Below are 22,929 nucleotides of genomic sequence, written 5' to 3' on the forward strand. Positions count from 1 at the left end.
TCTCCGCTGCGAACAACGAGCTTCTGGCTTGGTCACATCGTGTTTTTTTAAATGACTTTGATTCGAAAAAAAAAAAATGGGTGTCATGACAATCTGGAAAGAATGCACTGAAGCAGGTGAGAAAATGCACTTTTTATTATACAAAACAGACCTTCAATTATGTCGGGGGTCACTCTGACCTCAGCAAGGAGAGGGAAAGTGTTAGAATGGATGTGCATCAAAGGAGCATTTCTCTTTGACGGTTATTCATTTTCTTCTTTTAATTTCTCGACACTATCATTTTCCATCTATTTGCTTTCATTTGATTTGATCTTTTTCACATTTCAAACTGTGAATGGAGTCAAATCGGCCTCAAGCACAAGAGGGTCATCCTCAAAACAAAACCATTCACACGGAGCCAAAAAGACTGGGCTGTACACGTCACGGCTTTCATCTCCATCAGTGGTGTTTGACAGAAGTGGGACTCTGAAACTGGATGTTTTATGTCACTTTCCAGTTAAAGGGAACCGTCTCATTTCGCAGGCATGGTGGCTGGGCGCTTGAAACAGGATGTAGCCTACTGTAACAGCATTCACAGTCCAGTTAAATGATGTCTGATGAATGAATAATTGATCATTTCGAGTCTGTTCCCACACTCGCATTAAAAGGGTGAAAGGGAGGAGGACCAGCCGGGAACCCGCAGCATCAGCTGACTGTTAGAGCCGCTCAACACTGAACACCGCTGCTGATGCTTGCATTGATTCGGTGCCATTCTTTACCTCCACTTGTTCTCTACTTGTCGTCCGTGTTCTTAGCTGCAGGCCTGCGCTCAGTGCATTGAGAAACCGGAGTCAAATCCCTTTTATACGTGTGCACACACTTCTTCCAATTAAAGCCGATCTCGACTCTGATTCGTCCGCATCCCTGCCTCCACATTTGTTTACTTCTCTGTTTTCTCATGTTCAACATGCGTCTGCGTGGCTCGCCTCCCGTAGCTCTCCACTAGTTTCCACAGGATCAATTTAGTCACTGCTGATGATCCATGCCTTCCACTGTGTTGGAGTAGGAGGAGGAGGAGGTGGAGAAGGATTGGTGGGGTGGTGGAGGGGGGCGCCGTGTGCGTCAGTAAGTCAAACATGTTCCAATAACGGGCTATATTATCTGCTGCTATTTGCAGTTTGCTGTAGCCAAGGCGCCAGACTGAGCTTGAGCAGAAACCGGCAGCGCTTCTTCTTTTTGCGGCTCCTCTGTGATGGAAACGGTTTCAACAGGAATGGCATCTGCGCGGCTGCTGGCACAGAAGAGGTAGGCTGAAGTTGTTTTGTTACTCTGGGTACGCGGTGCGCACTGTGATGGATGAATTCTCCAATACATGGGGAGATCAGGAGTTTTACACAGGGTGCTGATTCTTCATTGGACCACCAGCCTGGATGTCGGTTTTACCAAAGTTCAATGGCGTCATTTCAGCACAGTGGACAGCAACTCGATATAATTTTTTGGGAGCACAGTAAAAAGAGAAAGTTGTATATAACCTGTGATTTGTGAATAAATAGACCATAAATAAATATTCTGAATATTTTAGCTGAAAAAGCTGATTTATCTCATACTGAAAAATCTTTCAGACTGTGTTTTGTGTTAAACAACACACAGAGCTCATTTGCTTCCCATCGTTATGCTTTCCTGCAGGACTCTAACCCTTACCCCCGGCACCACAAGCACCATGCCAAAGGCGGCACATCCATCTGAACCCCAGCTCTAAGAGGACAGAGGATGGCAGGAGGCGCGAGGAGGAACACGGGGATGGGAAATAGATCAGGGTTCTATGTGAGGCTGTTGGCAGTGAGTGTGTGCCTGGGAGCTGACCTGAGCTGGCTAGGCCTGAAAGACCAGGTTGGGGTCAACGCCCAGAACAACGAGAGAAGGGTATTAGCGCATATCCCCGGCGACATCATCATAGGAGCTCTGTTTTCTGTCCACCATCAACCACCTGCAGACAAGGTAGATGCTGTGTGTGTTTATGCGTGCATGCTCATTTTGTCCATATATGATGGTAATCCAGTTGTGGTGCACTTTGCACAGGTCCATGAGAGAAAGTGTGGGGCGGTGCGTGAGCAGTACGGGATCCAGAGAGTGGAGGCCATGATGCACACTCTGGATCGAATTAACGCAGACCCCACTATCCTTCCGAATATCACCCTGGGCTGCGAGATCAGGTCAGAATCCAATCAAACCCTCTCATGTTGTGCTTATATAGCAATAAAATGACCAGAAAGACATCAACATGCATGCATGGATAAGGTAGTAATCCTACTGAAGTTTAAATATAGAGTTTATCACATGCAGGGTGGAATAACACCTGGAGGTTTGGCATAAAACTGTTGTATGTAAGGAGTTCAGATCGGCAGGGATCCAATCAGCAGGCAGACTCAAGAACAACCAGAACAACTACCTGAATTTATGATAAAAACAATGCACAATGCAATGTTTTACTATTATTTGAGGAGGGCAAACGGTTTAATGGTCTCTAAAATGTAGAAAAAAACAGCTGTTATTTCTTTAATTCAACAATAATAAAGTAAGTAAAGCAAAGTTGCACTGTTTGGCTCCAACACTCTATAAAGACAAGGATTATCGTGTACTGTATTTCAAAGTGTAGCCCTTGAGGAGCAGGCAAACTTCCAGTGAGCCCGTAGGTAACCGGCTGGTTACAGACAGGTGAACTGTGGCTGGAGGAATTAGGCCAGAAGAGAAGACTGACAGGTAACTTAAGCGTGTAGGCAGTGAAATAAAAAAGACAGAAGCAGGCATCCATGTACAGTAACCTGCAGTAAACCTTTCAAGACCCACAAGTCACCACCGCAGGGCGATCTGACCTCCTGACAAACGGGACTTAGAGAAATTGCTTTAAAAATGCTTTAAAAAGAGGACAGGTTCAGACTTTTTCAAGTGGAAGCTTCTACAGCACACAAATGCCATGTGTATGTGCAAAGAGTACAGTCTCTGTTTGGCACAAAAATCACTCAAAGTTCAGCTGAAGCTAAGATGAGGCTGATCTTGCACCCAGTGTCAACAAACCTACGTGTGACTAATAGGAAGAATCTCTTCGCCAAAGCTCAGCGAGGAAACCGTCCAGAGAATGCAAAAAAGGCTAATTTGTACTAAAAAGACTTTGGAAGATACCAGCTTGATTTGATTGAGTCAGACTGCTGAAACCTCACATTAGATTTGTCAAAATTTTGGACTGCAGACTTCTCACTGCTCCAAAAATCATGTCAGTCAAGTGGTGCTTTGAAAAGCATGAAGCACAGACTGTGTGCTTAAAAAGCATCCAGTTGGCTACTCCAAGTTATCCTCCTCTTATTCCCATGCTGCCTGCCCAAACGAGTGTGAACCCGATCTTTCCACGGCAGGGACTCGTGCTGGCACTCCGCGGTGGCGCTGGAGCAGAGTATTGAGTTCATCCGGGACACGCTAGTGTCCAACGAGGAGGAGGAGAGCCAGGGCAGGTGCACTGTCGAGGCAGGGAGCCTGCTGATGCAGGGGAAGAAGCCCATCGTGGGACTGATCGGACCGGGATCCAGCTCGGTGGCCATCCAGGTGCAAAATCTCCTCCAGCTCTTCAACATCCCACAGATAGCTTACTCGGCCACAAGCATGGATCTCAGTGACAAGGTAAGACCAGTTAGCAAAAACAAGAACAACAAAGTTTGGGAGATGTTCAATTCTAATATTAGAAATTTGAATTATACAATTAATGGTTTTGGGTTTGAAACCAGACATTGCATTGTGATTACCTTCCTAAATTAGGTTTTTCATGTTCTAATGAATGAATGGACTGCAGGTAAAATACATGAGAGAATCTTAAACACTGCAGCATCTGATTTGTAGTGAATTTGCTCTAAATGTACTGTGAGTGTGAATTAAATGGGGTTTATGATAGGGGCTATTTTAGATGCATGTTTAAGTGGGAGACAGGCTGTCAGATGGGAACATACCAAGTATACCGCCAGACTTGTGAACATGTAAATTCCCTCCAACAGAGCCTGTATAAATATTTCATGAGGGTGGTGCCGTCAGATATGCAACAGGCCAGAGCCATGGTGGACATTGTGAAGCGGTACGGCTGGAGCTACGTGTCCGCAATACACACAGAAGGTGAGGCTGTGCATGCATGTGTGTTACTACTTAACATTTGTCACTGTGTCAATCTCTTTTCATCTCTCTGTCTCTGTCTTATTTAGACATGGATTAAGCAACATTCGTGACGTCTGCAGTGAGTTGCCAGTTTATCAGCCGCTTCTGTGCCATCTGTTGTCGTGCAATACAAAAGTGCAACAGTAAATCGTATCTTTGTGAAGCTTATAATAATTGTTTCCTAACACAAGGTTAGAAATGTAAAAAACAAACCAAAAAAACACATACAGTATCTGCATTATTGTGGGCAGTGCCTGACTCAGTTCTTACTTTCAGTTCTTAGTTTCACTAGTTTTTGAGTTTTCTGTCTAAAGGGGCAGAGAGAGAGAGAGAAGCATTACACTTTTACTTTCTGACATTCTGACCTTCCATCAGCATAAAAGCCCAGCCGAATCATGTACTGTATATCATTTTCAGTGTGAATAGCCTCCTGCAGCAAGCACACTGGAGCTAAAATAAGCCACACTCACTTACCAAGCATAAAGTCACTCCCAGCAAAACCTCTGATTCTAGTTGTGGCTGCACAGCAGAGGCCATTATACCTGTGGCATAAATATTAAACATATGAAATTAGCTCTGATCGTATATTCTCTGTATTTCTGTTCATTGTTGGCGAAGCTTCAAGTTTTATTAAAGCTAAAGTTGAAGTTAAAGTTCTTTGTGGAAAATGTGATGTTTGGCTGAAATACAAAAGTTTTTGTTACCACACAGCAGATGAAGGCTGATCTTCAGCTCTTATCTCAAAGCATCCCCCACCCCCTACTGTAGAGGGGGTGGGGGATGCAAAAGGCAATATCAGCACACAGGGTCATCACAACTTCAAAAGCTCCAGCCCCTCAATCACTAATCCCACCTATTCAGAAACAAAGTAAATAGCGTTGACATCAGTCTCAATAACAGCCTAAATATTCAGCACTGTTCCCATCCACTCACTGCTTCTTCTTTAACCTCACAGTGGCTCACATGAGGCCATATGTTTATGCAATAAATCCCCCTTGATCAGAATAAGTGCTAAATCCTGACTGGATCGTTCCAGTTTATTCCACAAAAATACCAAACTGTTGTACAGCAGGATTTTAAAAAAAGATCCCTTGCATGCTGAATGTTCTTTGTCAGGATAAAACCTCATGTCATGGGTGCTCTTCTTACAAGAAAAGCCTGGTGTTTTTAACGTGTATATTGCAGAGTCCAGCAGGCAGTGGCATGTTGTCAAAACGATTGCACACTCATTATTTTATTTTTTATTATTTTATGTAATTATACACACACACCTGATTTACTTATGTGTTTATTTATTGACCTGTCGGACCTAGACAGCCTTGTACAAGTTTGCTGCCTACGTACAAGACAGCAGAACAAAGTAAAGGTTCAGTGCAACATTCTATGCCTGCCTCTGCTTTTGGGTTTCTGATCTCTGTGAATTGGTACAAATACATTGCACAACCTTGGTTGTCCAACACCACAGTTAAAATGTCCTATCTATCAAACGTTGGTCCACCTCGTTTGTTACTCGGCATTGCATTTGCAAAGATATCTCAAGTAGATAAATGCAAAGATTCCACAGATTTACTGTAGCCCCAGAGGTTTTAGTAGCGGTTGTAAATCACTGTACTGTTCACCCTCCTTTCAGTTACATTTCGCCTATACCCGTAGGCAACAACCTAATTCTTATTTACAATCTTGGCTGCATGGACTGTAAAAGGGCCTCTCTCAGAGTTACAGAGGGAGGAAAGAAATATTAAGAAGAGCAAAAATAATCATAGTGCAAACAGAAATGGCAGCATCAACAGCAACATCAACAGAGAGTAGAGGTGAAAATACAGTTCCAAAAAAGACATACTATGATAACACTCTAGGAGGCATGCCACATATGGGAGGAAAACTCACACATAGTAATGAAGAGGGCCTCAAACAGTGTCATGCCTAGACTGAGAGTACAGAAAGTAGGTGACCTCATTTCCAGCAAAAGCGGGGAAGTCTAGCCCCTAACAGTTCCCACAACGGAGACAAAATCTCCAGATTGTCAAGTGTTGTGCTGGCACTTCACCAGCGTGTTTGATTGTCTACACACAGCTAAAGCGCTCTGTCAAAGAGTCCTGGTGGGTTTGAGAATTGTGTCACAGTCCAATTTGTTCGGTTTGTTAGCTTTGATCAGGTAACGAGCCCCCAGGTTTTGCGTGCGCCGCTGTGCCGTGGGTGCATGAACACCATTCCATTCATGTTTCCCCCTCCATAGGGAACTACGGCGAGAGCGGTATGGAGGCTTTTAAAGACATGGCAGCAAAGGAGGGGATCTGCATCGCCCACTCCGATAAGATATACAGCAACGCAGGGGAGCAGAACTTTGACAAGCTGCTGCAGAAGCTGCGAGGCCACCTGCCCAAGGCCAGGGTGGTGGCCTGCTTCTGCGAGGGCATGACGGTGCGAGGGATACTGATGGCCATGAGGCGGCAGCGGCTGGTGGGAGAGTTTCTGCTGGTTGGGAGGTGAGCGGTGGCTTGTGGGGTGTCGAATGTATGGCTGCATTTCTTACTCATCCGTTGTGCTCGAGGTTTTTTTTAGTCTTGTGTATTCATTCCCAATCCAGAGTCTCTGCAGACGTCCGGCCTCATCAGAAAGGATGTGTTTGTTGTCACTGGGGCCGTCTTTGCCCTCTCATCATCATCCTCATTATCATCTACATCGCACCCATCAACTTCATGGTGATCTAGAAAACCTGAGGTATTTTTAATGAACTTTTTGTTGTATAAACATGACAAACCTTTTGCTTATCTTCAAATTTGAAGTACTTGATACTATTTTTACCAATGCGCTGTTGCTTTTTTAATTTGCCAATCCCAGTAAGGCTCACTCATGCAGATGTTTTATTGGAGCAGAAGTGTGCTTTGCAAGACCATCCTTCTGCTAGAAAACCCAGTCAAATGGGGATACACACTCGCCCAGCAGAAATGTGCCTGAACACACACACTCTGTCCACAATCTGAGAATGCAACAGCTCAAGAAGAGGAGGTATAGCCTGAAGCTACCTTAATAGAGAAATGAACAGAAAAACGTGTTATTCATTGTGATAGATTACACATTAGAAAATTCAAAATTCTATTAGGGAGCTAAAGACATGTATGCAATTTAAAATACAAAATAAAACTTACAAAGATAAGTGGGAGAGAGGGGTTGATTTAAGCAGGAGGTTTCACTCTCCGAGAGTATGGCGTTTTATTTTAAGGTTTAGCTCTCTGGCTCTCTCTCTCGTCCCTGGTGTTCTATAAATGCCTTTCCTCATTAGGAGCCACATATGTAGGCTGTCGCTCAAATCTGACAGCAGGAAACATAAAATAACCTTGAACTACATATTGCAAAACACCACGCTCTATAATCCATATTGCCACTCAGTGCTCTCAGACGGTTGAGGTGATGTCGGCTGCTGAGAGACGTGTTTGTTGAGACGTCTGCTCTGTTTTGAGGGTGTTAGATTTGACATTCCGCATTTAAGCGGCCATACATGAGCATGTACGAGCACTATTACGTGTGTGTCCCGTTAAGAGTTCTGTCCTTCTTAGATACCATCTTTTTGACCTCTCTTTGTCGGCTTCATCTTGTTATTCTAGTAAGTTAAATGCATCAAGCATGTTTTTCATGTCAGCCTGCAGGATTCCTCAGCAGGTTTGTGTGTGTGCAGTGCACGCTTAGCTTCCATTTATAGAGAGAGAGAGAGAGAGAGAGAGAGAGAGAGAGAGAGAGAGAGAGACCGAAGGGGCTGATAATGTGTTTTTGTTTGTTTGTTTTGTTTTGTTGCCAGCACTGCTTAAGCCGATTTTGAACTGTTGTATCTAAGCCACTGTCAGCACTGACCTCGTTTGAATAGAAATCAATGGAAACATGAAAATTCTTGCGTTTATAGAATTAAGATGCTCCAAGAGGCTTACTCCTCAATATGGGGCAAACAGTCACACAAGTACACACTCTCTTTTAGCCAACTATTGGAGGGATTGCCACGAAATAAAGTACAGACATTCATAGTTCCCAGATGACGAATCCTGCTGACATTTGTGATCCCTTGACCTTTTCTAAAGTCAATTCAGTTTAAACTGTTTTTTTTTTTTTGGTTAAATATTGATTTATACATGTACTGAACACCAGTACACGTACCCCCAGTAACTTCCAATAACCTCCAGTATATGTCAAAATACCTGCAAAACTAAAGTTCCCATCAGCCTCAGCTGTACTCGGCTGATTGTCAAATGTTGGCATACTAACACGCTTAATTAAGGTTATTAATTGATGGTGAACATTACTTGCTGAGCATCGGCATGTTAGCATGTCGCTCAAATCACCACTGTGCCCAAGCACAGCCTCAAAGAGCTAGCATGCATGTGCACGCTCCATCATTAATGCCCCTCATTTAACCGCTGCAAAACCCTCTCGCACTGAAATCAACAGGAGCACGAATAATTCAAAAGCTGTTTCCCACACTATTAATCGGATCTTTCATCTCAAAGCAGAGAAGATTTTAATCACAGCAAAGATTTTAATTAGGGTTTTATCCATTTATCACATCTCGGGTTTGTTAAAACTTAAAGTTTCCTGTCAGTTTCCGACAGTAGGTCTATAAAGCAGAGGAGGTCACGAGGAGGAGTCAGACGGGAGGACTGGCGTGGTACTGTGTTATACTTTACTCTCCGTTAACCCCTTGACGCCTGAATTTATTTAGAATTATATTAAAAAATTAATTCTTTGTGTTTTTGCTTTCAAATTGATCCTAAATTAATGGGAGTTTGTTAATTTTTCTGTAGCACATACAATAGATATAAATTTAGGTATGATGCAAATTAGCGAATAAAAATACTTTTTTTCAAAATTCATAATTTATCTTCTTGAGATTAATAAAGTATCTATCTATCTATCTATCTATCTATCTATCTATCTATCTATCTATCTATCTATCTATCTATCTATCTATCTATCTATCTATCTATCTATCTAACTAACTAACTAACTAACTAACTAACTATCCGGTCCGACGAGAAACCAGTGCTTGCAAAAGGTTCCTAGGTGTGTGCTGAGTATGCACAAACCGGGGAATGCATGTGTGATTCGGCTGCAATGTGGATTGATGATGTTACGAATTTGCAACAATCAGCGTTAAGGGGTTAATCAGATTTTTTTTTCTTTCTACTGATGATAAAGTCACAGTTAAGATCATGTCTGGTTCTATTCAGTTAGTTTAGTCTGACTATATGCTAGCACAGCAATGTGATCCCTCACTGGCTTCCCATCCGCAAGCACTGCAATTTGTGCTTGTTGGAGCACCTAAGCTGGAAACAATGGCAACCAAAGTTGCTCAGGTTGTGGGAGAGTGTTTTCCCTCCAGTCCGTTTCGACAGCTGTTTCACTTTGTGTGTCTTTTCATGTCTTGTTGAGTTTAATTTTAGAAGCAGACGCCGTTCCAGCTTCAAGTTTGTGCCACTACAGAGTTCTAAAGTGTCCTCTCAGGAAAGATCTGGCTGGATAAGTTGACCAGCGTTGTGTTGAATGCAATTAGAGTTCAGTGTGTGTGTGTGTGTGTGCAGTGCTTGTGTGTGTCTTCAGGCTTGTAGGTGGTGTAGCAACATGCTGCATGCAGCATATTGCCCTCCCAGGTCAACGTGTGGGTTTCAGAGCTCTCGTTCAAGAGTGATTCAAACTATCCAGAGTCAAAGCCCTCCATGCTTTTCATATCCATTCCTGTCTTTTTTATGCCAGTGTGCAATTTCTGTGCTCGCTTCTCTAAGGATGTGTTATGAAATGATCTCCTACCTCACCCAGAGAACCAGCCATCATAGAAAAAAAAAAAAAAACACCCACACAACTGTTGTGTAACTCCAGCTCGCTTAGCGAAGTTTTCAAAAATGACTTCTTTTGCTTTTTTTATCTGATATAAAGAGAGGAGTGCATTTCAGTGAGGTGTGCGTGTTTGCATGTATGCACGTGTGTGTGGAGGTGTGATCAACCTTCTGTCTTTGTTGATTGTAGACAAGTGTCCAGAGGGAAAGATAATAATAGACAGAGTAGAAACCCTTTCAAACAGCTCACTGATGAAATAGCTTATTGAGTCTAAGCCCACAAGGTTTTTTTGAATAAACAGCAGATCAGATGCGTCTGCACTCTGCTGCTGTTTGTTTGCTGTTTACAGCTTATTGAGCATCAGGTATCTTTTTGTACCTACAATCAGAGGGTGTTGGAATATAAGTTACATTTCCAAGTTACAAATCAATTTATTGAAAATACATTAACGTGGACAGTATGTATCTGCAATGCAGGGCTTGTATCTGCACCGAGATATTTGCTTCTCAAGGGGTGAAAGTCAAGCAAATCAATATGCTCTTCATTATAAGTGTGTCTCAGTGGACTTCACGGATAATGAGCCTACAGAGATCTAATTAATCAACAGTCAGACACAAACTTTGCAAACAAAGTTATGTGACCATGGAAGCAACACATGCAAAACAGAGCGTACAGCACAAAATTACATGCTGAAAAGAAAAGGCACAACAGGCCTCTCTACCCCAGCCGGCCAGCTCCCCCCAGCATCAACCTTTGAGTTATCTTTTCACATGAACATCATTTAAAAAATTCACTTCACAACTCCTCAACTTGGATTGGTGAGCAAATACTTTCTATTTTCATCACCCACTGAGTCTTGTGTTGGTACATCTGAGTCATCATGATAAATATTTTATTCTACTGTAACTCTCTGCAGAGCAGTCATTAGGTTCATTTTGCAAGGCGCCACCTGTCTCCTTCAATCTGTGAAACACTGGTACGAAATATAGTCATTAGCACCAACTAGTTTTTTTTAAAGCAGGCCATATTAAAACTGCATCATGGACCAGGTCTTATTCTGCTTTATAAGCCCATTATAAACTAAATACGGTAATCTATTGTACCATAATCCTGTGTTTAGTTAAAACTTTCTGATTTTTGAAATATTTTGCCTCAGTGTGATTTTTAATGAGTTTATATTGGCTGTTGCTGTAACATTTGCTTCTTGGACTGCTAAGCTGGACTATTTCAACATGTCAGCCACCTTGTTATCCTTCTGTTGGGCAGACCAGCTTCATTGGCTGTAATTGTGAACCTGTTCCAAAGCTAAATGAACCCCAGTACACACATCCAGTGCTGGTTACATGTTTCGAGCTGTTCTTTGGCTTCAACTTCATAATCTTAATGATGTTTCCACCCACCACCTATGAAACTAGATTTCCAGGTTCACTTGCCTCTGTTAACAGCACATAAAAAAATCTTTTTACAAGCTTTTAATTATTTGCTTCTCTGGCATTGTTTCGGGTGCACTGACTATTCCTTACAGATAACACAAAATAAAAAGTTTTCCACAAGTCTTGCTGAGGCAACACTGTCTAAAACAATCAAATCCTGGTGTGAGTTCCAATAATGATAAACAGTTACCAAGATGCAACAATAAAGAAGAAATCATATAAAATGTAAAGTCTTGCTGGGACTGAAACTCTAACTGTTGTACCTTTGCCTGTCTCTGCCCTTCTCCTCCTCCGGTCCAGTGATGGCTGGGCAGACAGGTACGATGTGACCGATGGCTACCAGAAGGAGGCAGCCGGTGGAATCACTATAAAGCTTAAGTCGGCGTATGTGACCTGGTTCGACGATTATTACCTGAACCTGAAGCCCGACGCCAACCTGAGGAACCCCTGGTTCCCCGAGTTCTGGCAGCACCGCTTCCAGTGCAGGCTGAGGGGACACCCGCAGGAGAGCAGCATGTACAACCGCACCTGCACCTGTTAGTACAACACAGAGATCGAGTTCCTCACACCTCCTTACACACTTTCCACTGTTTTCACCTCTTGACATTCTGTTCAGATTACCATGACTGGGTTTCTCCTTATGAGCAGGTCTCTGTTCTCCACAGGGAGAGAGTCTCTGCGCCATCAGTACGCCCAAGACACCAAGATGGGCTTTGTCATAAATGCCATCTACTCCATGGCGTACGGTCTGCAGGCCATGCAGGAAACTCTCTGTCCAGGATATAAGGTACGATAATGAACAGTGTGCATGTTTCTCTGCTTTCACATTGGGCCTGACGGTATTCACAGTGTTTGGTTCCTCTCTTGGTGCCAGGGTTTGTGTGAGTCCATGCGACCCATTGATGGACGCAAGCTGCTGGAATTCCTGATGAAAACCAACTTTACTGGCGTATCTGGGGAGACGATCCTCTTTGACCAGAATGGGGACTCACCCGGCAGGTAAGGGTAACGATGATGGGGGAAGGTGATGGACAGTAGTAGAAAGAAATGTTATGCATATGGTGTCTCACCTCAGATATGAAATCATGAACTTCAAACGCATCGGCGAGGACGATTACGCTTACATCCACGTGGGAAGCTGGGACCAGGGTGGCCTCAAGATGAATGATGAGGAGATCTGGAGTAACAACAGTGAGGTCATCCAGTCAGTCTGCTCTGAGCCCTGCCAGAAGGCTCAGATTAAGGTACGCACCGCTCCAGCACACGTGCTTTAAAATCAAAAAGGTGTGCTGAATTTTGAACCCATTTTTATTGTTTAGGTAGCGTTAAATGTGGCAACTATACCTCCATGCTTCACTACAGAAGAACATATCGTAGTTTCACTGACGAAAACTGTCAAAAAAGACCCACACAGCAGCCTTGACTTGGCGCCACATGTTTGCAATCTAAAAAACTGGTACAATTAGATCCTCAAGTACCGAACCAAGGACTCAGCAAAGCTCTTTGTTCAAGCTTTAATCATGTCCCATCTGGGCTTTCGTAACTCCCTGCAGCCCATCCAAATCATCGAGAACACTGCAGTCTGCCTCCTCTTTCTCATCCCAAAAGTCTCTAACATTAAACTCTTCCTACACACTCTACACTGACTCCCTGTAAAGTGGCAGCTTGTAGGGAATTCAGAGCTCCAGTCTCCTGCACAAGGTTCTGCATGTACGCACCTCCTGGCCATAAACCCCAGCTCACGTTCCTGGATTTGACTGTGCCCACCTTGACCGCATTCCATTCTTCCTTAGTAAAGCATTTCTTTGCTGTCTTTTTGCTGTCTGTCCCAGCTTACCATCACAGGTAATGAAGAAATGTCCCTGTTCTGCCGGGCAGTCAGGGTGTAAGATTAGCTACAGGAAAGTGCCACTGGAGCTTTGAGACCTTTCCACCCTTTCATACTGGTGTGTGTGTGTGTGTGTGTGTGTGTGTGTGTGAATGCACGTCTCCAGGTGATCCGTAAAGGAGAGGTGAGCTGCTGTTGGACCTGCACTCCCTGCAAGGAGAACGAGTTCGTGTTTGACGAGTACACTTGTCGAGCTTGTGTCCTTGGCTCCTGGCCCACAGATGATCTCACTGGTAAACGCACTTTTCGTATGTGGCAGTCACTCTACAAATACAAGATTTCCAAACAGGCCAGAATAGCCTTGAATCTGGGTCACACAGTGACGGTGCACCCGCAATCCCCTTACATCTTACGTACCACCCGCGCCACAAACTGGCAAACACTGACCTAAGACACACTCATTAGAGCACAGAAATCAACACAAACACTCATGTACTGTAAGCACTCCAAGAGACTTTAGATCCTTGCCAGAATACAGGATTTGGCTGGAGCCAGATTTCTTAACTCCGAAGTCTGTAAAAACTGTTTGAATTCCTTTTCTTCCCCCTTTATAAACACTTATAAAGTGCTGCAGGAATGAGTCCTAACACCCGGAAATGAGTTAGCATTGTTGCACCTCTGGTTCCATTGTCTCGAAGTCAATGGCTTTTTTGAATAGGAATAGGCAAGATGCATGAAATAGTCCGTGGTTAGCACATGCTTAAGAGATTTTCAGAGATTTTATTCTTCAACATAAGCTTTTATGTCTCTTAAAAAAAAGGTGGTTGCTAACAAGTGGCTAAATGAGACTACAGAGGTTGAAACTAGTCTACTTGCTAGTCCATCTTTACAGCCTTGTTGTGTTTATACTCGCGCTCTTGCAAAATGTTCAAACTCCAACTTGTAGATTTATCCATTTATAGTTAAGTGTGCATGCTATGGTGTGGAAGGAAGCTTAGTGATGGTGGCAAAGTCCTGTTTTACTTCTGGCGATTGCATTGACGTTTTTAAAAAATCATGAAAGTGGTGTTCGCTTCTTAAGTTTGTCCGTCTGAATAAAACGAGTGAGGATGCTAAACTTTTGTTTTGGCACAAAGCTTGTTTTCTGCAGTAATCCAAAATCCAGAGGAAAAATCCCATTGGCTTTTTGTTGAGGGAACCGGGGCGATGCTAACTTCGTGGTTGGCCTACAAAAACGCGTCATCCCTGCAGCGCTCTATTGTCTCCCACAATATTTCTGTTCCTCTGCTGTTTGAAGAAACACATGAAGCAAGTTGTTTTATGTGTATCCTCCACAGAACTGCTGTGTTCATCCAGTTATTTCTGTTCTGCCTCTGCGTGATCCCTTTAATGTTTTATAACAAACTTGCCTCATCTCTCATGACCCCACTGTATCATGGCCTGAAGATTTTACACATAACAATGAAATTATTGTTGTTCACAATCAACAGTGCAGTATGAGTGAATTTCTTTGGCTGCATCCACATCAAGCTATGACGCTGATACATGCAAACTCATCACTCATGCTGTCAGATCCAGATTTTGCTTGAACATTTCTGGGCGTTGTTGTCCACATGTTCTTTCTGTGTCCCTCAGGTTGTGAACCAATCCCAGTGCAGTACGTGCGTTGGGGGGACCCAGAGCCCATCGCTGCAGTGGTCTTCGCCTGTCTGGGCCTCATGGCTACACTTTTTGTTACTTCTGTCTTTATCAAGTAATTATGGCCTACAGCTTTACTGCTCATGAACATACACAGTAAAAAGAAATGGATCAAAGTTGATCCAATGCGATAATGGGCGAACTTTATTCAGTATCCATAAAAAACACCCAATGCAAAGGCTTTTTTAAAAATTGCATGTCACTATTTTTTACTGAATGTTAACAATATGTGTACTCTTTGCATTTGTGCGGTTACCCATACATTTGTGACAGTTTTGAGGTAAAACTGTGTCTAACAGTAGGTGAAAATAAAAAAATAGCATTGTTCTACAGTAAACCTAAAAGGGCTTGTTTGAAATTATAAGGAATCTTGCTTAAAAACCAACAAGCTTATGTGTTGAATTTCAGTGTGCAATCCCTTTACTGCTCCAGCTATCTTTTACCAGATTTGTGAACCTTGATATAATTTGATCCATCTGTAGATTTTGGGACACTCCTGTGGTCAAGTCATCCAGTCGTGAGCTCTGCTACATCATCCTGGCTGGAATATGTCTGGGCTACCTGTGCACCTTCAGCCTTATCGCCAAGCCCCACATAGTCTACTGCTACCTCCAGCGGCTGGGAATCGGCCTGTCCCCCGCCATGAGCTACTCCGCTCTGGTCACCAAGGTACTTTCTTTTCTGTTTTGTTACCAGGAGATAGAGGAACAAATATACACAGTCCAAGTGGGTGGCATGTTTCACTTCATGTGAAACTTTATGAGCTAAAGCTCCATGGTTCATCTGATATCAGATTTTTCTATTAAACTCTACAATATATCTATAACAATATTACAATGTAAAATTCATCTTTTGCACCCTCCCAATTCAGGTCTAATCAAATGGCTTTGAGATTTGAAATTCTCTGCTTCTTCCTTTTTTTGACACACTGAGACGGGATGTTGGGAGTGACATGCACTTGAAAAGAAGGTTCAGAAGTTGGCAGAACAAACTGCAAAATGTGCACTGAAAGTAGCTGTTGAAGGACACTCCTTTCATCGCACACACACACTTACAGAGGAGGTGCAGGACAAAAAGGAGGAACATACAGTATGCAGTATACTGTGTAGGAGATTTGGCAGAGGAGAGAGCTGCCAATGATGTTGCAAACTGACACCCAATTAGACAATACAGCTGTTAGCGTGAGTCAGCCTGTTAGACATATTGCATATGGGAATAAATTAGTCAAGACATAGGTTTTTTGCAGTGTGGGGTCATCTCTGTGCGCTGGATGATGCATTGCAAAGACTCCAGCGCTGACATAGCAATGTTTAATTTCATGGCACATCTCTAATCTTAACAACCACGTTTGATCAGGCAACTTGTCTACTATCATAGTCCAATATTTCTGAGACTTTTAGCATAAATAGAAGGCCTCTAAGGATAAGAGCAGGAGTAAAAGAGCTACCTCCAGAGATTGGATGATGGCCAATTGTAAGGGAGTTGTGGTAGAAGTCGAGAATCTGTGCGTGGGCTGAGGTTGATGTTTAAGATCTGGGAACTGAAAAGGGGATTATTGTTATGAATCAGTGCGAGCGGTATTATCCACAGTTGATGTAAGTGAAGCCTGCAAAACCATTTGATCTATTTTTGATCCAGACCAACCGTATAGCACGGATCCTTGCAGGCAGCAAGAAGAAGATCTGCACCAAGAAGCCGCGCTTTATGTCCGCCTGCGCACAATTGGTCATCGCCTTCCTACTCATACTGCTGCAGCTGGGGATTATTGTGGCACTTCTTATCATAGAGCCACCACAGGTGTGTGTGTATGTGTGTGTGTGTGTTTCACAATGTGGGGGATTTAATTTAATTTACATTTATTTATACAACTAGAGCGACCTCTTCCTTCCTCTCCCCTCTCAGGTGATCTATGACTACCCCAGCATCCGCGAGGTGCACTTGATCTGCAATCTGACCACTCTGGGGGTGGTGGCGCCGCTGGGCTACAACGGCCTGCTTATCCTTAGCTGCACCTTTTACGCCTTCAAGGTATTCACATTTTTCTTACTTTGCACTCAGACATCTTCTCATTTTTCGTCTCCTTGTGTCCTGTCCTGTTCTACTTCAACTCACACCGCTTAAAAAAAAATTCTATTCCTCTTTTTCTCCTGCAGACTCGTAATGTTCCGGCTAATTTTAATGAGGCCAAGTATATTGCCTTCACCATGTACACCACCTGTATCATCTGGCTGGCCTTTGTTCCGATTTACTTTGGCTCCAACTACAAGATCATAACCATGTGCTTTAGCGTCAGCCTCAGTGCCACCGTGGCTCTCTGCTGCATGTTTGTCCCAAAGGTAAGAAGTGCAAACACATACTCTCACACGAGCAGTTACTCAGAAAAACTCACACAGATCTTAAAATGTTCTGTCTTCTTTTTTTGGTGTTATTTTTGTATCCCTACATCTTCATGCTAACGGTTATTTGTTTCGTTTTCATGGTCAGGTGTACATCATGCTCGCCAAGCCTGAGAAAAATGTCAGGAGTGCTTTCACAACATCCACAGTGGTGCGCATGCACGTGGGTGATGCCAAGAAAGCTGCCAAGTCTGGCAAATCCTCCAGCAGCATGGCCAACTTATTTCGACGCCGTGGGTCTGCACAGGACAACATCAGGTATATGAGGGGAACTAAGTGGGTATTAAGCTATGAATAAATTATTGCCTCGGTATTTCAAACACCTGTGCCCAGTTGCATAACACTTCTTAAGAGAACATTTCCTTAAAGTTAAGTTTCTGAAGAAAAAGAGTTCTGTATATTATATGTTATACATGTAAACTGCATTTGGAAGCTCTTTAGTGATGGTTTCTCCTGCACGCATGTCCCCAGCTTTTCAAATAAGGGAAAATACTTAATGTCAGCTTCATTTTTCGCCATTGAAACTATTTAAAAAACGTGGTAGAAGAATGAGACAGTCAAACCTTTTTATAGACTCTACTACATTAGGTCTTACTGCCTGAAAAAATACCAGCCCAATCATAGATTGCATTGCAATGCAAGGGGCTAATAGGGGAAACTCCAGACAGGTAGGGACAGTCTAATAGCAGAGGAACTACCTGCTTGGCTTATTATTAGGAAATCTAAACTACGTTTCTTGCTGCCAATCATACTTTAGATGTTTCTGTCCGTGAGTGTATGTGTAACGATGAAGACTTTGCTCAGATATTTCCAAAAACACAACTGTTCCTTCTTAAACCGTCTGTGGTAAATCAGAGCTTGAATCCACCACAACAGGCTGGATAGACCAAGAAAAACTGCTCCCCGAGCTGAGAAAAGGCTACCTCATTTGGGTTAAGTACTCCCAGGGGACCCACTGCCTTTAAGGATTTCTCTTTCTAGGGAAGATAAAAGAAAATGGAGGGATATGTGGAATTACAAAGAACGCAACAGATAGAAAGGGGGATGGTGGAAATACTGACAAGAAGAAGTAGAACATGACAGTCAGTGTAGATGAAGGGGCTCTTTTTTCAGTGTTATTCTGGTATGATGTAATCTGCAGTATACGTGTGTCTATCTCTCTAACGCAGTAATACACAGAATCACACAGCAGATCTGATTCTCTTTCATATGTTTTGCAGCTCCAATGGGAAATCGGTGACATGGGCGCAGAATGAGCGCAGCTACAGACCTAACCTGTGGAAGAGGATGTCGTTCCATGTCAAGAAAAAGGAAGCAGTGGAGGTGAACCAGACAGCCATCATCAAGCCCTTCTCTAAAGAAGGAGACACACCTGCGGACACCGGTGTCAAAGAGTCGTACGAAGAGCCACAGGAGTCTCAGCCTTTCGCCTGCTCCCCCCCTCAGTCACCTCTGCCCGCCATCAGCCAGCAGGCAGCGAAAGCAAGGGGCTTCCAGGGAGGGGAGGATGGGGAGGAGGCACAAGCTTTACCCACTTATGCACCGGAGCACCCCGCCGGGGTACGCAGAAGAGGTGGGGAAAACAGCCAGGGTGTCGGCGCGGTGGATGGCGGGGACGTTAGCATCATAGGTGTGGGTGACATCGGCATTGGGATGATTGGCAGCCAACCTCAGGGCACCACCATCATGGACCAGATCAGCTGCGTGGTTAACCGTTTCACTGCCAACATCAGTGAGCTGAACACCATGATGCTGCCAGGGGGAGTCACCGTCAGCCCCACCTCCACCACGGCCGCAGATGCCGCCCCCTGCCCGCCGCAGTACCACCCACCCAGGAGCAGACAGGCGCCCTCCACCGTCACCACATACGCTGAGGTGGCGACCGTCTCCAATTTCTGCGAGAATCGACCAACAGGTAAGATTTACGAGCACCTGGCCGGGACTTGCGTGAGCACCAGGCGAGCAAAGGATATGGAGGAGCTGGTGGCTCTGACGCCTCCGTCCCCGTTCAGAGACTCATCTCTGAGCTCCGAGGGCAGCTCGCCGCCCCCGATGTCCCCGGCCTCCGAGGCTGAATACGACCAGCTGCTGCTGAAACACTACAGCCAGAGCTCCTCCTCTCTGTAAACCTGCTCTGTCTGGAGTATTTTAAACCCCAAAAGACAAAGCTTCAGACTGGACCAAACTCTCGGATGCCTTCCTTCATGTGGAATGTTTAAGCAGTTTTTGAAAAATATTTTCATTTTCATTCGATTGAACGCACCCACGCATGCCTCAATTAAGAGGACTGAGAGAAAAATACCAGTGGCAAGACTGCAAACACTAAATGCTATAATTAAGTTAAGCGCTTCATCTTTTGTCTGCGAGTGAGTTTGAGAAAACTTGACACTCATACGGGCATTTTACAGACTCTTAAATGACACAGGTACTGACACAGGTTTCTTACTCAGATTTAAACTTTTACAAATTCCAAAGAAATACTGATAAGCTAAGAAAACAAATGTAAAATTGCCAGTTACATTTCAATTTTATCATAAAATGGTTACCAATCTTAATTTACCAAATATTTATGTTCAGCGTTTCTTTGGATTACGCCAGAAATAATTTAGTGAATCTCAGTTAGGTAATCTATTAGAACTTTAAAGATAGTTGTATTTAATTTTTTTGTTCTTTTTCCTTTTGCTTCATCTATTAATCATAAATATAGAGAGTCTGATATGTTTTTTTGTTGTTTTTTTTTTTGCTAATATTATTGCTGATGACTTTCTTTATATGTGATGTTTTCGTTGCTGACAAATTGCCCTAATCTTTCATGTTTTGAGATCCAGGTGGATGCTGATTGTTGCAGCATTAAGACTGAAAATTGCTCAAATAACTGAAATCAGAAGGTCAAACTTGACACTTTTTTCTGCACTCTAATTGGTTGTCAATCACAGGCGACACAAAGGGAGCATTTCGTATCATACAGAAGAAAGTGTACAGACACTGCATTATGCGAAGCAGTTTTTTTTTCTGTGTTCTCTTCCCTTTTCTTGGAAACAGAACCTTTACGGAGAATAAACCTGGGAGGACAGGAGGAATGTAAGACGTTGTCTCTATGGACACAAAATCATCAGGTGTCTAACCCACAAAGAGCTTATGGACTACTTGGGTGTCTTCTTTAAATCTAAATGTGACTTAGCTGAATGTACGATAATCTCTCAGCTGAAGTGGACCAAAACGATCTTCCACCTCAGGATTGTGTCTGAACCAAAATACTCTGCGACTTCGACTCCTACCTGCCGAATGAGCGCCGTCGTCTGTTCCCAATTTGCATGATGTCAAGATTTGTTTGCACTCCTTAAGTTATATTTGTAAAGAAACACTTTTTAATATCGTACATGTCGAACCAATTAAGATCAATAGACGCAGTAGCAAAAGTAATGATACTATTAGTGATGTTGATGTGTTTTTAAGGCTAGTTTTATGGAGGAGAGAAGCAAACTGAAAGTGTGACAGATTTTGCAGACATCTATTGCGAAACAGCTTGTTTCCAGTCTGGCTTTTTGCCTACGTATGTGCCAATGTCTCACTGCAGTAAATTACATTGTGTTTCCATAAATGGGCACACACTGAGAATCCTACTGTAAGCCCATTTAGATTATAATCCGTCAGGCATTATGAGGAGGATACTATTTTTTATATTTTATGACATTTTGACTATGTTGTTTCTTATGCTTGAATATATTCAGTGAATATTCTTTTTCAGTTCTTTTCTGTTTCTGTATTTTTGGCCTCTGGGGATGTAGATTGAACGATAGTATGGATTCACAGGCTGGCAGATGTAACTGATTATCTTCCCGTGGGAGTTAGCTTGTGTTTTTCTGTATGTTTACACAAGCAGGAATGTGGTCCATTTTCTTTTTAATGTGCAGTATTTTCTACTGGTTTTCAATGTAAAAATCATCTTAGACACTTCTCATATCTGCATGCAGGTTTGTGCCAACTGAAGTTTTGCAGGTGCATACTACTCTTTATGCCAATAATCATACAAACATATTCCGCAGAAGACGTTTGTCTTGGTCTTATCTCGTCATCTGCCTTTCAGTTAGACAGAACTTACTATTTAGACTTGTGCTGCATTAAAGGTTTCTATCCAAAAAGTGATTTCTTTTTCAATTGCTCCTTTTTTACGTTGTAGGAATGCTTCATTTGCATGACATAAAGTCTTCATTGCAATTACAGGAACAAGATCTCATCTCACTATAAAAAAAATCAAACACTGGAAGCAAAGGTCTCAAAAGTATTCGTAATTATATTAATATACCATGCATCTTTCCTTTCCTGCAGCAACAATTTTATGAGAATATGTAGGTGTTTTTTTTTTTTTTTTTTTACATTTGTTAGACAACAAATTTTTGAATGACTCTTTAAAAAAATTTAAATTCTCAGATTAATGTTCATCATCTTTTATGGAGTCACGTTTCCTTCAGAACTGGATCATGTGCAGCGTTATTTTTACACCTCCTGAGTCGGTGTTACTTCTGAACCTTTTCTAAATAAGAAGATAATTGTGTCAAATCACAGTGCGATAATTAATAAACCTAATGGGAAATAGAGTTTCTGGGGCACTCTTTATTAAATAACATGTGATATAATTTCCTACGCCATAAATTGTGGACCAAAATTGTTCCGTGGAATTAATATTCGCAAGAAGGTGGGCAACGTTTATTCATAGTGAGAGCATAATGGCTTTGATGAGCCCAGAGAGAGAGAGAAAGACCTCAGCGGACCAACTCATTGTTTATCCTTGAAATGTGACAGCGGTGTAAGCTGTTCCATAGTCTACTCTCGCTGATATAAATGCACGTTATACCTCAGTACAGTGTAATAGAAGTCAACAGCACCACAACCTACAGCCTCAAAACGACCATAAAGCTGAATCAACACCTTCCACACACACTGAACACCGGCACCTTCATGGGATAAAGATTTATGACAGAACATAATAAAGTGCAGAAAAAGGGTCAACAGGTACTACACATCATGGCCTGTATGCAGACATACTGCATGCTGGGACATGTTACTGGAGGCATCTGATGATTTCTCTCACTCCTGCAGACAACTTTAGATTCACACCATCAAAACCCGTGGCTTGAGTGTATATGGGGGTTGAGTTTGCAGGAACATATGCACAATCACAGCCTTACTCATCTCCGACTTGGCAAACATGTACGCGTTATTAAAGCCAATAGAAAACAGCCAGTTTGGCATTACGGCCTCGACTGCTTGCCGTCCAGCAGCAGTGTGCGGATGCTGTCCGAGGCAAGAGGGCAGACTCTGAAACCCCAGATCACGTGGGATGCCACGAAGAGACAAGCAGCAGCTGGTCGTCAGTTTAGTCACTGTCCTGTAGATCTCTGTGGGCAACCCCTCATATGACATAATAGCCCTTGTATTGAATCCCCCAGAGTATAAGTCCAGATACAGACTGAGAGAAGTGACTGCCAGCCTCTATGCACTAAAATCCAGGACTCTGGTTGGCAGATATAGCAGATAGTTCCAGTCTGAGGTCTGCCTTATTTCTGTAACTTTGTGAGTG

At 43.0% G+C, this 22,929-nt stretch overlaps 1 protein-coding gene across 1 annotated transcript; it reads left to right on the forward strand.

Moving 5' to 3' along the window:
- The first annotated feature begins 1,749 nt into the window (after nt 1–1,749).
- On the forward strand, nt 1,750–19,475 carry grm5a (glutamate receptor, metabotropic 5a). Its single transcript, XM_041951830.1, has 17 exons — nt 1,750–1,977; nt 2,059–2,192; nt 3,390–3,651; nt 4,020–4,134; nt 6,410–6,659; nt 11,727–11,962; nt 12,092–12,213; nt 12,301–12,425; nt 12,502–12,670; nt 13,421–13,547; nt 14,890–15,007; nt 15,435–15,621; nt 16,591–16,749; nt 16,855–16,980; nt 17,106–17,288; nt 17,437–17,606; nt 18,569–19,475. Exons 1-17 carry the CDS (start codon nt 1,750–1,752, stop codon nt 19,473–19,475), a joined length of 3,618 nt encoding a protein of 1,205 aa, XP_041807764.1.
- The last annotated feature ends 3,454 nt before the right edge of the window (nt 19,476–22,929 follow it).

Source organism: Chelmon rostratus, chromosome 14 (assembly GCF_017976325.1).
Source record: "Chelmon rostratus isolate fCheRos1 chromosome 14, fCheRos1.pri, whole genome shotgun sequence".
NCBI classification, from domain to species: domain Eukaryota; kingdom Metazoa; phylum Chordata; class Actinopteri; order Chaetodontiformes; family Chaetodontidae; genus Chelmon; species Chelmon rostratus.